This window comes from Aspergillus niger (genome assembly GCF_000002855.4).
Source record: "Aspergillus niger supercontig An11".
NCBI classification, from domain to species: domain Eukaryota; kingdom Fungi; phylum Ascomycota; class Eurotiomycetes; order Eurotiales; family Aspergillaceae; genus Aspergillus; species Aspergillus niger.
Window position 1 is genome coordinate 789,436 of NT_166526.1, and position 14,760 is coordinate 804,195.

The 14,760-nt window shown below is 52.1% G+C and overlaps 5 protein-coding genes across 5 annotated transcripts; all 5 read right to left on the reverse strand.

Annotated features, from left to right (window-relative positions):
* Nucleotides 1-548: 548 nt before the first annotated feature.
* On the reverse strand, nt 549-2,007 carry An11g03160 (uncharacterized protein; the record flags this gene model as incomplete). Its single annotated transcript, XM_001394281.3, has 2 exons — nt 549-1,909; nt 1,986-2,007. The coding sequence occupies 2 exons, from the start codon at nt 2,005-2,007 to the stop codon at nt 549-551; spliced, it is 1,383 nt and encodes a 460-aa protein (XP_001394318.1).
* A 1,514-nt stretch (nt 2,008-3,521) lies between these two features.
* Nucleotides 3,522-4,542, reverse strand: An11g03170 (uncharacterized protein; the record flags this gene model as incomplete). Its single annotated transcript, XM_001394282.3, has 4 exons — nt 3,522-3,811; nt 3,870-4,029; nt 4,101-4,445; nt 4,507-4,542. 4 exons carry the CDS (start codon nt 4,540-4,542, stop codon nt 3,522-3,524), a joined length of 831 nt encoding a protein of 276 aa, XP_001394319.1.
* An 805-nt stretch (nt 4,543-5,347) lies between these two features.
* An11g03180 (uncharacterized protein) lies at nt 5,348-9,487 on the reverse strand (the record flags this gene model as incomplete). The annotated part of the gene is made up of 3 exons (XM_001394283.3): nt 5,348-5,470; nt 5,523-9,225; nt 9,285-9,487. The coding sequence occupies 3 exons, from the start codon at nt 9,485-9,487 to the stop codon at nt 5,348-5,350; spliced, it is 4,029 nt and encodes a 1,342-aa protein (XP_001394320.1).
* Nucleotides 9,488-10,372: 885 nt separating this feature from the next.
* An11g03190 (uncharacterized protein) lies at nt 10,373-11,499 on the reverse strand (the record flags this gene model as incomplete). The annotated part of the gene is made up of 4 exons (XM_001394284.3): nt 10,373-11,079; nt 11,133-11,164; nt 11,377-11,447; nt 11,497-11,499. The coding sequence occupies 4 exons, from the start codon at nt 11,497-11,499 to the stop codon at nt 10,373-10,375; spliced, it is 813 nt and encodes a 270-aa protein (XP_001394321.3).
* Nucleotides 11,500-13,075: 1,576 nt separating this feature from the next.
* Nucleotides 13,076-14,626, reverse strand: inuA (inulinase inuA-Aspergillus niger; the record flags this gene model as incomplete). The annotated part of the gene is made up of 1 exon (XM_001394285.1): nt 13,076-14,626. The coding sequence occupies one exon, from the start codon at nt 14,624-14,626 to the stop codon at nt 13,076-13,078; it is 1,551 nt and encodes a 516-aa protein (XP_001394322.1).
* Nucleotides 14,627-14,760: the final 134 nt, after the last annotated feature.

Sequence of the window (14,760 nt, forward strand, 5' to 3'; positions counted from 1 at the left end):
GGTTTGTTGATTGGTAGCTGTGCAGTTTACAGTAAGTTGAGTTTGTGGTAAGGTTTGATATCATATGGGTCCCTATCCCTTGATGTCTGGACCTGGGGGTGGGCGCCAGCCTTGTCTGGGGGTTGCCACTACTAGTACTCCGTAGATCTCGGAATTGACTATAAGGTTACTGGTTGCTTTGGGATACGGTGCGATATAGTAGGACTTTGATGCGACCTTGTGGTGTCGCTTGAATAATGGGTAATCCCGGGGGTACTACTCCATTTATACTTCTGAGTAGCTGATGTACGGTATCATGATGGCTGTCTTATTGACTTGGTTGAAGTATTGCCTACTTGGACTATAAAATGTATGGTTCTTGCCATTGAAGGTTTTCTTTATTGAAGATAATTGCAATGTTGAATCCCAGACATCCCATAACCAAAGACGGACCAAACGAGGCAAAGTTCGAGCATCAATAGAGAAGAAAGTGTAAGTAAGATCTATGTACAAGAAATAGAATGCAAGTTGGGTATCAAAGGCCATGTACAGAAAAAAAAAGTCATAAACTAAAACATCGAACTCCTTTTCTTGCTCAGCTTCGCCTCATCAGCTGATGAACGTCGTAATCGAAAGAAACTACTTTTCTTAGGCTGCAATGCCGGTGATGATGCCGCCGGTCCCGGTGTCTCTGCTGGCAAGGCAAATCTCACGGCTGATTGGCGCCGCGGATTCAAGCCGGGAGCAGTCATATACGGGCCTGCCTGTGGCCGTTGACGACCGTCTTGATAAGGATAAGAGTGATGGGGCTGGTTGGCTGGTCGTAAGGGGAGGGTTTGTCCGGGCTGCTGTGGACGAGGTGGTAGTGATGGCGTCTGTCTGTGTCTGCGTACTTGGTCCTCCTCTTGTCCGTAGAGCATTTGGAGACGACGAGTTTCCCGGTCGATTTCGGCCTGTCTCTCTGCCTTGCGTCTGCGACGCGCCTTTTCCTCTTCCTCAAGGAGCTGCTGGGTGCGTCGTTCTTCTTCGCGTTGGCGGTCTGATTTGGTGGATGCAGCGGGTGGTTGTTGTGGTTGTTGGGGTTCGGCCTTTGGCTGTACGGCGTTAAGTGCCCCTGACGCTGCTGGAACGGAGGGGAGGGGCTTGGTATTTGTCTTGGTCGGGGATGGTGTACTCGTCATGTGAGCAGGTTTGGTGACGTGGAATGCGTCTTTCATGGAAGCAAAGTATACGTCGCGGATGGTTATTGCGCTAAGGAGGAGAACGACTTCGAGACCTTTGAAGTCTTCCATTTCCACGCGGTAGAGATTGGGCTCGTACAGGGTCAATTCGCGAAGCGCCTTGAATATGGATACGGTAATATCGGGCTCTTTGCTTTTGGTCTTGGATTCTGGAATTGTGGTCGTCTTTCCGGACAAGAGACAGGTCAGGTCTTTAGACAATTTGCTGTCCTTGCGCCAGGTGAAGCGCAGTTTGGGGGTGGTATCAGCCGAGGCCGGGTCGGGGTGGGTGCGATCGAGGGTAGATGCAGAGGGCTGTCGGAAGCTGTGCTGGGGCATCTCGAAGGTCCATGTCGCAGGGCTGTTCCAGGTTTTGGGCTTGAAGTGCACCGTCACTTGCTGGTCGGGGTTGTAGAGGTTGATGGTGAAGCGGGATGGAAGAATGGGTTCTGGAGGGGGTGGAACGCCGCCATTCTGGCGGATGGCCTCCGCAGAGAGACTAGGTTGAGTCCATTCCGGGATGATCAGGACCTCGCCGAAGAGGATGTCGGAGACGTAGGGGTCGTAGAGGGCGGAGGCATAGCGGTTGTGTGAGGAAGGGGAGGAAGGATCCGGGTAGCGGAGGGAATAGACAGGTTCCGGATCGTTTCCGTGTTGACAGAGATAGACGCTCCAAAGCTTGGATTGCTTGTTGTGCTTGAGGTAGAAGGCTGCTTGGGTTAGCAAGCGACGTCAAAGGAGGGATAGAGTGGAGTCAGGAGTGATGGTGAGAGGAGGAGGACATACTGGGAAGGTTCTCGTCTAGCATTTTTAGATCTGGGCCGGGATGGATTAATTCAACGGGACTCTCTGCGCGACCCGTGGTCCGAATGCCATTGGGTTCGTCTTATAAGAAATGCGAGGCGAGATGCACGAAAGAAAGGGCGATTGAAAGAAGAAAGAAAGACGTCGAGGAATGAGGCCTAGTGTAGCCTCAGGCATGCAAACGAGTACGGGGCACTGCCCCACCGCTATAAATAACACCCTCATCCAGGTACCGCCCGGTATTACTATGTGCCTTGGCAGGCAATTTAGCTGGCAAGATCCATCGCGGTACGGAAAAGTACCAGCGATCTGCGTACCCAGCAGTATCGTGGGTACTGTAGGCAGCCATCATCGGATGGTTTGCAGTTTCATATGGCATGCAGACCCCGTTCAAGGGTCCCAATCATGAAGGGATCTCCGGTGGTGACGAAGCTGCCGATCTCCGGACTATCTCTTAGTCGGTCAAGTCGCACTGCCTCTTAATCGGCTCGAGGTATCCTTTTGTGGTGGGTCGCGTGGGCGGGATTCTCATGGAGCCATGCCATTCGAGCTTCTCTCGCAAAAGAAAAGAGTAAGCCTTGCAGGCAGATATGTTTCGTGCCTTGATATGCAGAGTATCTATTCAACTTCAATCATCTAGATCAGTACTTGGGGCTGGGAGCAAGCAAGGCACAGCAATCCACTTTAGACAACCATCCTCGACAATGAATTGGACTCGTCTTTGCTTCGCCTGTATAACACAGACTACTAGACCCCAGCACCGCGATGAGGTGCGAGTCCATGCTGGGGGCCTGGAGTCCGTTAGCCAAGCAGATAACGCTGACGTACCTCTGTGTAGTGACGCGTGGGCAGTCATCGAGTGATCTTGGCTATTAGTATGAGTGCTTTGCATCTAGGGATTTGTATGCATATACTGGTCAGTTTGCGGTTAGGTCTGGTGTGACGTGGAGCCGTATGAGGTAGACACGCATGAATTTGAACATGAGCTCGCAACACAGTTGCTATATGCATGATTGCGGGAGACCTACCAGAAACTAAGTGCTGGTCAGTCGGTGATGGGCTTCGGTGTTGTCTGGAAATAGATCAGTGATCACTACTGTGTGTTCGTAGGATCAGAAGCACGCTTATCAATTGTGACCTGGTAGACAGTCCGGTCAGTAAGCAATGCCGATGGGCTGGCACCGATGCTACAGAAAGTTGGGATGTCTATGTGAACGTCAAGCCTCTATATGCATTAGAAGCATCAAAATGTCTTTTTGAAGGATTTTTTATTTATTCTGAATGAATTGCTATGCGGTGGCCATTCTTATAGATAGAACCAGCTATACCAACAGTCAGGTACCTATGCACTTCATTGTGCAGCTTCAGACAACAATCATTGTGGGTAAAACAAGAGCAAGACAAAGAGCAATATGTTAAATTCATAATCCAATGCATCAGATCTTTGATCTAAACCTGTATACCGGCATCTTCCACATCATGCTCTATACTCTACAAAGAAACTGACAACAAGGGAATCTATACTCGAACACCGTCCACCTCTGTACCCTCCGGCACCTTGGCCGCCTCCCGCTCTGCGATACTCAGCTGCAAGCCTTGGTCGTCCCATCCCTGGGTACCTTTCTCGTACAGCATCTTCTGCTGCTCGCGGTCCGGCATGGGTCCAGACTTCCCGCGTCGCTCGCGCGATTCAATGGTCTCCACCAGAGTTGCATTGTCCCCGTCCAGCTCGTATCCCTCGAGGTCATCTGTGTGAACTTCCTTTGTAAATTCGTACGTCCGGTACTCGGTGTTGACCCATCCGGTTCCTGTTCCAACATTAGCCTTTGTCTGCACCGAGGCACACTGCCACGTCAAAGCACATACCCTGGTACTGGCTACTATCCTCCCAGTCCTCCGTGAAGTAATGCAGGAAACCTCCGTGGGTGACAATGACAATCTCCTTCTCCGGTCTCGCCTTCAGCCAGCGGCGAGCTGCCCGCGCCCGCTCCTTGATGGCCTTGTGAGTAGGTGCGTATTTGCCTTGCTATATGGTTATACCACGCCACTGGTCAGCTAACTAAACCCGTCGCCACTTCAGGTAGAATAACAACTGACCTTATTGTTCCACCCATCATGCACCAATCCCAAATCAATCGGGACGTTCTTCTCCTCCATCTCCTTGCGTAGCACCTCCGGATCACTTCCTGTGTCGCAAGCCACGTCGCTCGTCTCCTGAGCATCCGGAAGAGCGATCAGCTTCATGTCTGGGTGTGACTGGAACACGGGCTCGAAGCTCTGCAGGGCTGTGTAGATGGTGCGACGGAGTGGGGAGGCCGTGACGAGGTCGACCTGAGCGTGGCGAGGGAAAGTATCGCGGAGTTTACGACATTGTTCGTTGCCGAGATCGGTGAGAAGGGGGTCTGGGACGACGTGGTTGGCGACGCAGAGGTTGTGCACGCCCTGAGAGAAATTGTTAGCGACCGCGCCGATCGGTGGAAAAAGCTGGCGGATAGAGGCGTACCTGGGCGTGACGGACGCAGTGGATAATGGGAGGCATTGTGTTGTCTACTATGACTGGTGATGAGGGAGGCAAGTTAGCAGGAAGAAGAGCAAAAGGGCCGGAGGAGTCGAAGGAGGGAAGAATGGAGCACAAACGTGGGGTAGCGGGGCTCGGTGATGGACAGGGTGCAAGCTGCAGTCCTTTAGCGTAGAAGGAATGGGACTCCGTGCACGATAGTAATCTTCCTGGAGGGAATCTGTTCGCGCGGTCGAGGAGAGACCGGTCGGTTTATATGGGTCCCGCGAAGAAGGGCCGTCCCTAGACGTCTGCCAATCCAAGCGGACCACTGCACACCGTGTCGCCCAACCGGTCAAATCCCTCCATCGCCATGACTCAAATGGGGGGCGAAGCCATCCGGAGCAGTGATTTCCTGACCAGACCCGAGATGGCCGGTCAGCGGGCTGATCACATGGAAGGCAAAGATTTCAGCGAAAGAAACAAGAAAGAGATAACTTTGATCTCTAACGGTACTTGGGAGACAGACAAGGGAGGAAGAGCAAATGGGAGTCGAACTGGGTTGTGGCTTTTTGTCCCTCGACACGGGCTGCCCGGCAAACTTGCCCGACCGACCACCAACACCAGGCAACTCGTGCGAATATTATCACCATCTACAATGTGACTAAAGATTTAAAGGGAAGAACGACTACTCCGGAAATAAATTTGTTCATTGGCCAGATGTAACACCTCCGGTCACAATTGGACTAGTACTATCTATGTAGAATTGGGTATGTCAAGCACGGCATATACAGCAAAGGGTATGTCCATTCCAAAAAAACCAGAACATCCAAGCCAATCCCCGAAATCAAGCAACGCCGAATCCCCGAGCGTTTTCTAACGCCTTGCTCAACTTTTCCTCTAGGACACTACGGGATGAGTATTCCGGCAACAGGAGGCGACCGAAGCAGGTCAGACTCGTGGGAAGGCGCTGCGACGATTAGTATCATGCCCGATGTTATTGTTGGTGACCGATCACTTACAGCATCTCCTACTCCGTTCTTCTGAATCACAAACATGATGCTCGCAATCCCATTGACTGGCACCCGATCGCTGGCAGTGACAAACTCCAACAGCTGCGCTTTTTTCTCGGCTGGGTACCGCCGTACAACACTCCAGAAGTCCCTGATCACCCGGTGGCTGGGGTCAAACCCGCCCTCATACCGCGCATGACGCTCCAACTCTCGGATATCAATTGTCTGAATTCCCTCTACCACAGTCTTCAGTGCTTCCGGTGTAAATATGGAGAGAGCCGTCCGGTCGAGGCATGTGTAGAACCCCTGAGCAAACGCCTCGAACTGTGGCCGGACGGATTTATCTGTCAGCCAGAAGATATAGTCCTTGACGAACTGGGCACGGTTGCTGTTGGTCACCAAGCTGGCCTCGTCGGCGGGCGGCGTTGGTGATTGGGCTGGGACCAGCGTGTCAATGGGTTTCGTGGCTTCCCCGTATGAGCCCGCTGTCTCTGCTGCCATCGAAGATGGGGGGCTGAGGTCGGCGTGATCAGCAAAATGGCGGACCTCCGACCATGGAGGCGAGTACCCAAGCGACCGCGACCCGCTTCTGGCACGGGATGGCGTAGATGAGACAGGCCAAGGGGCATCTTTGTCTACCTTTTGCATGTCGACTGTTTCTACAACCCCAAAGGCTTCGAAGCTGAATTCGTAAGTCCGCATAAATATGTCGCCTACATCTCCATCCTCCCACGTGAGGAGATCTCCCAGTCCCTTGGTGAGTTCTGGCCATCCGTCCTGGATGTGCTCTAGGTGCTTCACTTTGAGTCCGAGTAGCTTGCGGTAAAAGGCAGTGGGGAAGTTGACTGGAAGTGTGAGTCCATTATACACAGCCAGAGACATAAGAAGTCCAAGCAGCTCGAACTTGTACAAGGGCTCCCACGAACAAGGCTGGAACCATGAGACCCGGGTTCGCGCGTCCGTCGTGAACATGCCAAAGGACGGATCCAGTGCCTCTGCCATCAGAACTCGGAAAAACTCCTGTTGAACACCACCGTGATCAAGGCCCTCCTCGCCCTCGTCCATACCCATTTGTACCTTCAATGGCCGCATAAGCTCCCGTCTTTCGCGGCGCCAGAGCTGATTGAGAGCATCCCTAAGAATGTTGTCGCGCCGGACCATCAGGACCAGGTATGTAGACATCGACGTCTTTAACTGTGCCAGCAACCCGACGTCATCCTGAACCTGGATGGGTCCAAAGGCAGTTTGTGTCACGTGTCTCGTCGTAGTCATTGCAGCTTCGTAGTACTTGGACATGGCCGCGTAGTTGAGAGCTCGGAAGTAGATCACCAGCGCTGATGGAGGAAATAGGAATGGATAGGACAACAGATGCATTGTCTTGTTGTTCGGAAGGCTACCCATCCACTCCACAGGCATGTCCAAAGGCTCCAACCTGTCGGATAGAAACGGGGTGTGGAAATCCTCGGGAATCAGGCCTAAGCGACTGCGCTCCTTGTACAACAATGACAGGATCTGAACGGCGCCGCCAGCTGAACTGCTCTTCGACAGTTCCGGGTTGCCATCCCATTCTTTAAGGAGAAGGGTTCGAAGCCACTCGGCAATGAAAGCAGGCGCGCCAGGAGGGGGGGTGTGATCCAAGTCGCCAATGGAAGCCGTCATTGCCCCGTAATGTTCGCTGAGATTGTTTACAATCAGATCCAGAACGCTGTTCTTGCGCTGTTTCGGTAGGTCGCGGGAATACACCTGTCGCGCCTTTGATATTTCATGGAACGCCAATCGTGCCGTGAGAGCGCGAACTAAGCGATCGAGTAGCCGGAGGGCCAGCTCATGCTCGAGCATATCAGTTGTTTCTACCACAAGACGGGCCCTGGGTACTGAGAGCTTTTGCATGTCCGAACTTGAGGATACGCCCCCCGCCGCGCGCATTTGGAGAATCGCTCGCCATGTGGGTGCATCTATCTCGGGAAGAGAGCTAGCCAGGGCGAACATGGTGAGTGTAGCAACATCAGCAGCATTGGCATCCGTAAAATGCTCATTGCCCTCCGAATCGGATCGACGAATGATCGGTGCGCTGGATGCGGCATTGCTCGAGTTGTAGGACGAACGGCGGGAAAGTTTACCTGACATCGAAAGTTCCTTGGGTGGGATAAATAGCGTTTCCGCAGCGCTCCAGAGACTGTGAAAGACAATATCTCGGGGGCAGATGCGGAGTAACTTACGGAGCGACGGTTGCAGTTGTTGGAGATCAAGTTTGGGCTTGGAGTGGCCCTCGCTCATCCCAATCGGACCAGCCGATTTCTGACGGAATGATAGAAGAAGTTGTTTGGTATTCCCCAGTGCATAGAAGACGCTCTGTGAAACGAAGGAAAATACTTCACGCTGACGAGGAGTCGCAAAGCGCCACTCCGATTCCTCAAAGCTCCCGGTGGATTCCATGTAGCTCAGCTCTTCTTTCCAAAGTTCTGCCTCATCCTCAGAAAGTATCATCATTTGCGTCATGCCGTCGATTATTTCGTCCGTCAGGTGAGATATAGATTGGATACTCGACATAGCACTTCTGTGGGTCGGGCTCCGGCGCTTCGGTTTTCTGGCACTGGGGGACTCTGTCTCCGGAGGAGGTTGTTCGTCGCTCTGAGGCTCGGGTTTATCGGATTCGTCGAGCAGGACATTGTTTAGATACTTCGCGCCATCCCATGAAACACGCCGCCCTTTCTTCTGCTGCTCCTGCGGAAGGGCACAGTTCCCGTCTGCCGTTCTCCCCCGATGTTTCTGCGGACGGTGCCGTAAGGCAGGCGGCGAAGGGACATTGTGCGTTTCATCACTGTTAATGTGTGTGTTGACAGTGAGCTTGCGGGCGGGTTTCAGCTCCTGATATGATTTCTCTTCCAAACTTGTGCGCGGGTTCTGGCGCCACTGGTCCACGTCCGTGAGCGACAGTCGCTTAACCTGCTGGTTAGGAAGTCTCAACTCCAGCGCAGTCAGCTGGCCATTCCCAAGGCGCGATGAGGGAGTTTGGGGAGTCCCATTTGCAGGCACAGTATGTTGGGGTGTCCGTTGTTGAGTTAAATTTGGCCTAGGTTTATTTGAGTATGGCTGGGTCTCATCCCAACCCGGCTTTGGCGATCGGGACTCGGGACGGGTGTCCATATGATCTGAATCCGGGCCGAGCGAACTGGGAGAGCGTCGTAGAGGTAACCACTCGATCATCCTCAGCGATAAGGTATCGAACAAGTTCTGGGTGAATGACTTCGGGTCTTTCATTCGTTGTGTTGCAGGTGCCTCCTCCGGTGTAACCGCCGACTGGTCCTGAGATTCCACACATGGAGACAAACTCCGACCATTTCGATCATTAGTACTGGGAGACTTGACGTTCCGAACCGACGATGACCTTAGCACCCCGTCCACACCAGTATGGTCTCCACTTCGTGGCTCGGTACATTCTCTCGCAGGCTCATTCGAAGGCAAAGCACGGCTTCGTCGTTTCGATCGGCGTTGATACTCGTGCGGTGAAAGCTCATGAGGAACCCGAGAGAGGTTGCGACACAAGCCGTCCTCCGCGTTATCCAAGCTAGCCAAATAGCAAGCCAGTGTGCGGGCGCTCAGCTCAGTATACCGACGAAAAGGCCCCTCGGTCACGCGTTTTCGATAGCTAGCGCAAGTTGGCGTCTGACAGCCAGGATCCTGACAGCCGTAGAGGAGTTGGTTCTTGTACCTAGAAGCGTTCCCGTCAGCGGGGCCAGCGCATGCACGGCGTCATCGAGAAGACGTTACCTGCGGACCAGGAGGTTAAACTGGCGACGGCGTTCATCCCTGCACCATAAAAGAACCTGCGCAGGGTCGGAGATGTCCACGGTATTTTGAGCGATCACGTCGGGTGCGTTGGGAGGTAGTTTGGAGCGGTGGAACTGGGGTCGGTCGATGCCTCCGTGCGAAACCTCATACGAGCTCACGGAAGCTCCGCGGAGCCTGGTCATCTTGACAGACTGCGGAGCATGCCGCAGCTAGCTAACGAGGCGAGATAGTAGTAGCTGAACGAACCTCCCTTTCTATTTGTAGGTCTGCGCAGCGAAGATAGGGGTCAAACTCAAGGTGAAGATGGGTATGTGACTCGTTATTTCTGGGGTCTGGGGTTCTTGCGAGGCTGATATCACGAGCATTCGGGGGGGGCCTCAGGCCCAAGACAAGCTCGGGTGATGAGTCAGCCGGTGGGAACATCAGGGAAGACGCCAGTCCCGATTCGGATAGTCCCTTCTGGTTGCTTGTGATCACAGTCGCTTACTTGTACTCTCCGACCTCCCTACAGGCTATCATGAGCCATGGTGGGCCCTGTCCTACAACGGGTTCCGATAAACTTTAGTAGCAATGATGAATTTCGAATCTATTCTGTCATGACTGGGCTATGAACGCCATTACAGAGTACTACAAGACAGATCTTGCCGGTGAAGCAAGGGAGGCATCTCCACGACACAAGCCTGCTATTGACTGGTTTGTGATAAGGAGGACGCCCATTGTTGACCCTTACAGGCCATAAGTACATGAGTAACACTAGGACCAATATTTGCTTGTCAGAGTAATAGTACTATACTGTGTAACCCCCAAATCTCTCAACCCTGTCATAATGAGCTGCTACACTCGATAGTTTCCATCTAGACCTATAGCATGACGAAAACGGATTGATACTTTAGTGGTACTCATAAAATTTCTTCATTTCTCACATCATCAAGCATACAATCAAACAACAAGATAAAGTGAAGCTAAATACAGTACCCAAAACACCCCTGCATTCGCATGATAACATGGGGAAAACCTCGAAAGGATAAAAACCCATGTTGAGGCATCTGGCCGAAGACACAACACATTTAGCTACTAGGAATAGTAGCACCATGACTTTCGAGATATTCCCGGCACTTCTCAGTCGTGTTATTGAATTGTCTCGTCCACTTGTACTCGACCTGGTTCGTGATAGCGTCGACAGTAGTGGTACCCGAACCATCCAATTCAGTTGGGCTCGAAAACCACTCCATAGCATGAATCTCAACATATCCATCCACATGAGTAGGCGAGTAGTTGTTATAGCCGCCAACCCGACTCAGTTCAGCCCACGCATCGTTGATGAACCACATCCACGTCCTGAACCGGTATACCTTCTGGTAGAGATAAGCGGTCGTTCCCGCTGGGACGGTGATCTCCTCGGCATACGTCTTGCTGTCGGTCGTTTCAGTCTGGGAAAAGGTCTTGGTGGAAGCTCCAATTCCAACACTGAGGCCTTTGAATTCGAGTCCAAGGTTGGCGTTCAATTCCTTCTCGGTGCCTTCCGTGACCTTGAGCTCGGTGGTATAGGACACAGTGACTTTGTCTTCGCCGGCGGTGTCATTCTTGAGAGACGACACCAGGCTCCAGTAATATCCATCAGAGTGAATGTCGGTAATTGCATATAAGCTTTGATCTCCCGCGATACTGTAGAGGGTTTTTTTGACCTCGCCGACTAGATCAGTCCCGTTGACCTTTAACTCGCGGTGATCGTAGCCGGCACCGGATCTCCAGGGGATGCCAGGCATTTTGGACTCTATAATGATCATCAGCAAGATAGTTGGAACCTCGAGACAACTGACTACATACTTTGAAGTGGTAAGGTAAAGAGTTTGGTTGATCTTGTTTAAACAGTTCAGACAATTGAAGAAAGCGACTTCCTAGAGGAATGAATAGAGACTTTGCGATGCTCTGGAGATGAGTCGACATTCACCGGGGCACGTCGCGATATTTAAGTCCAGCAATTCAACAGCCACTTGAGTGATTGTACCTCAACAGCCATCGCCTTACGACTCCGAGGTTTCCATCATCTTCAGCTCCTCTCACAAATTACTTCGGTGACCCCGAATCAAAGCCCGATAATCCCACGGCGTAGTTTGGTACAGACAACGCCACAGTCGAATACTATTCCAACCTAGTCGCACCGTTCACAGCTCAAAGTCCGAGGACTTACCATCACGAAGACAAATAGCTGATGCAACGGGCTGAATTGGTTTCCCTACCCTGCAATTGCGTTATTTGTATCTCAAATCCCGATGTCTCCGCAGCAATATAAGCGATGCAGATACCCCAGCCCTCTGATGCACATGACCTACCATTACGTTGTCTGAAGGTGGCAATTTGGCCCTCTTCGCACGATTTGCCCTGACCGGCACTAATGCAGCCGCGGTGTTGGATTGGAGGTTAGTGTATCACTAACCGTAACCGACTCAACTACTAACTAGACATAAAGCTGGACATCTCAGCTGCGGGGCTAATCAAAGGATATATTTTCCACTCCCAATAAACAGCCGCTTGAATCCGGAACATATATTAAACGCTTGCGCGGCTGGAGGAGAGGTTGTCTGGAGTCCGTGCGAGGTATGTTCAGCTCAAATCAGCACTACTAGTTTAGTGTTATGCCGGTGATAGTATGTGATCCTGACTGGTGTACGCATGTCAATAACTAGGAGATCTTCTCTACTCCCGATGGCTTGAGACCTATTGTCACCTGCCTGATTTGGGCACATGCGCGTAAATCTGCTAATCAGGTCTGCATCACACTAGATTTAATAGAAGTAGTACTATGATGTTAATATTCCCAGCGTCAACTCCCTGAGGCGGAAGGTAGTATTCGGTGCTTTATGGATACGTAATGTTGAAGACTAGTCGGCTGAAGCAATAGGAGGATCCCAGCTCCAGACTCAAGCAATGTCGGGATTAGGATCTAGGTTGATGCATCTATCACTTACATGGGCTGGGCCGGGTAATTGAAAGAGTAGAGGCGTAGTATCCCGCCCATTCTAGTAAAGCACCAGCCTGGACCTGCCTTTAATGTATTGTCTCCCATATCCTGTCTGGTCCAAGAGCGATTACGCCTAGCGCCGTGGCAAGAAGTCACTGATACTATAGCAGGTGGAAGCCGGGAGGCCGATACATGAAGCCATACCATATTTTCCCCGTCTTAGGAAGGTGATGCGAGCGGGGAGGCATTATAGATGGTGGCGTGTCTGTTACATGATCATCCAGGAGATGAATGGCACTTGGCTCGCATTACCCGGGAATTATGATCTGAAAAGCGTGACTCGGAGCCACCACCAGCCTGGGCTTGTCAAGCACTGTAAGCTGTCATTCCATCAATTACCCGGTGAACAAGATCCTAGTAGGAGACTGTGTCCCTACAGTGCAGACACTTCATGATCCAGAGCCTCACTGCTAGCCCGGTGCTACGCCCTCATCATTCCCGTGCGTCCGGATTAGGCGGGAGATATAATGTGTGGCCTGTTAGCATTTATGAGGGGTTATCAACATAAAGGTTTTGAGCAGGGAAAGGTAGCTACTTAGTACGAAAAGAATGCCATGTTGGAGCAAGGATTGGGTCCCTGCCTGCTCTGCATCTCCAACTTATTCGTTCCACTTGAAAGATGGATTTTTATTAGTATACTTCTAGCCCAGACAGTACAACTTCAACATCCAGTCCTCACCCTCCTACCTAGGCCCCTCAATCACTGTCTTAATCCCCTTCCCCCGTCTGGCAGCCTCCCACGCCTCCTTCATTCAAGTGAAACACTCCGCACGTCCACCGACTGCAGCACTGCATTTCCGCCAGTTACCTCCAAGGCCAGGCCATCAGAACTGTCACTCGGGAAGATGAGGTCGGAAATGACGGCTTCTCCTTGTCCGCCAAAAACCTCTACAGAACACGTATCCACCAACACCCGGATGGAAACCAGTCCGGTGTCGTCCTCTTCCAACTTGGCGGTATGGACGCCACTTGCGGCCGGGTCATACGAGGTATCTCCACTCTCTGTTCGATCAACCGACAATGTGGCATCTGACTGGGTGTACTTAATGACTGTTTGCTCCGAAGCACCCTTTCGGACGGCGAGGGACAGAACCGAGCCAGCATCAGGGTAGAAAGCAACTCGAACATCGAGAGCAGTTCCCCGAATCGATGATAGCAATGTTTGGCCAGGGGTAATGGTCTGGTTTTCTAGTGTTTGCAGACTGGTACTAATTGTGTCCAACTCTGTGATCGGCTGTTGAACAAAGTGCTGCTGCGTCCCAACTTTCTTGAGCGACAGCGTCCGGGGAAAGGAGAGCATCCCTTTCCAGGTGGTTGTAGGCGGGTTGGAACCGTAGCTATTCATGACGGCGGCGATAATCCGCCGTCCATCGGACGCAGGCACGTTCACCCAGCTCAGAGCGCCATCGAAATCACGCCCATTGTTCAGCCACATGGTCGAAGCATCGACGGGATCTGCCGTAAAACTTTTCCCGTCAAAAGAACCGGTGATAGCTAAGACCCCGTTACCACCGGCAGGGGATCCTTCAGCCGGCGTCATCATCACCACCCACGTGGTCTCCTCAGTGCCTTCAACCGGGAGTTCAAACATGTCGGGGACTTCCCACCCTGTAATATCGGACGATAGGCCGTTGATCGAGGTGGACTTCAGGTCACTCTGCCATGTCCAGTTTATGGTGTCTGCAGACGTCCAGAAAGACAGCTTGTCCTGCCCGCCATGGGCGAGAACCATGATCCAGTTCCCCGATTGGCGATGGAAGAATACCTTTGGATCCCGACTCTCGAGGCCGCCCGTTATATCATGTGGTGCTTCCTGGCTTGTTGATATGATGGGGTTGCCTTGAAATTTGGTCCACGTCGCCCCGTTATCGACACTGAAAGCCAGGCGCTGGTCCTGTGTTTGGCTTGAAACGGTATAACCTGTGAACCAGGCCAGGTAGGGTGGGTTTGCCGAATCCCCAAGGCCAGAGGCATTGTTTGGATCATAATAGGCTGTACCGGTAAACGCTTCGACTCCGTTCTCATCCGCAATGGCAGTGGGTTTGTGTGCCCAGTGCATCAGATCGGTGCTCGTAGCGTGCCCCCAGCATATGTTGCCCCATACATTGGCCGTCGGATTGTGTTGAAAGAACAGGTGCCAGGTGGATCCGATCTTAATCAGGCCGTTTGGCTCGTTCATCCAGTACTGGTCCGGTGTGAAGTGGTATGAAGGACGGTAATCATTAGACTGCGCCTGGCTGGGCAACGTTAAACCCAGGCACGTCATCCAGACCATGTAGGCAACCTTCGGATTCAACATCTTGGAGTAACAAAGCAAAACGAACAATTTGGTATTCTTGAATTCCACTTCTCTGAGAGACCTGTGAGTGGCAGAAAAGTAAAGCCGTCTACTGGCACGGAAAAGCGAGCTATATAAATATCATGGCCAAGACG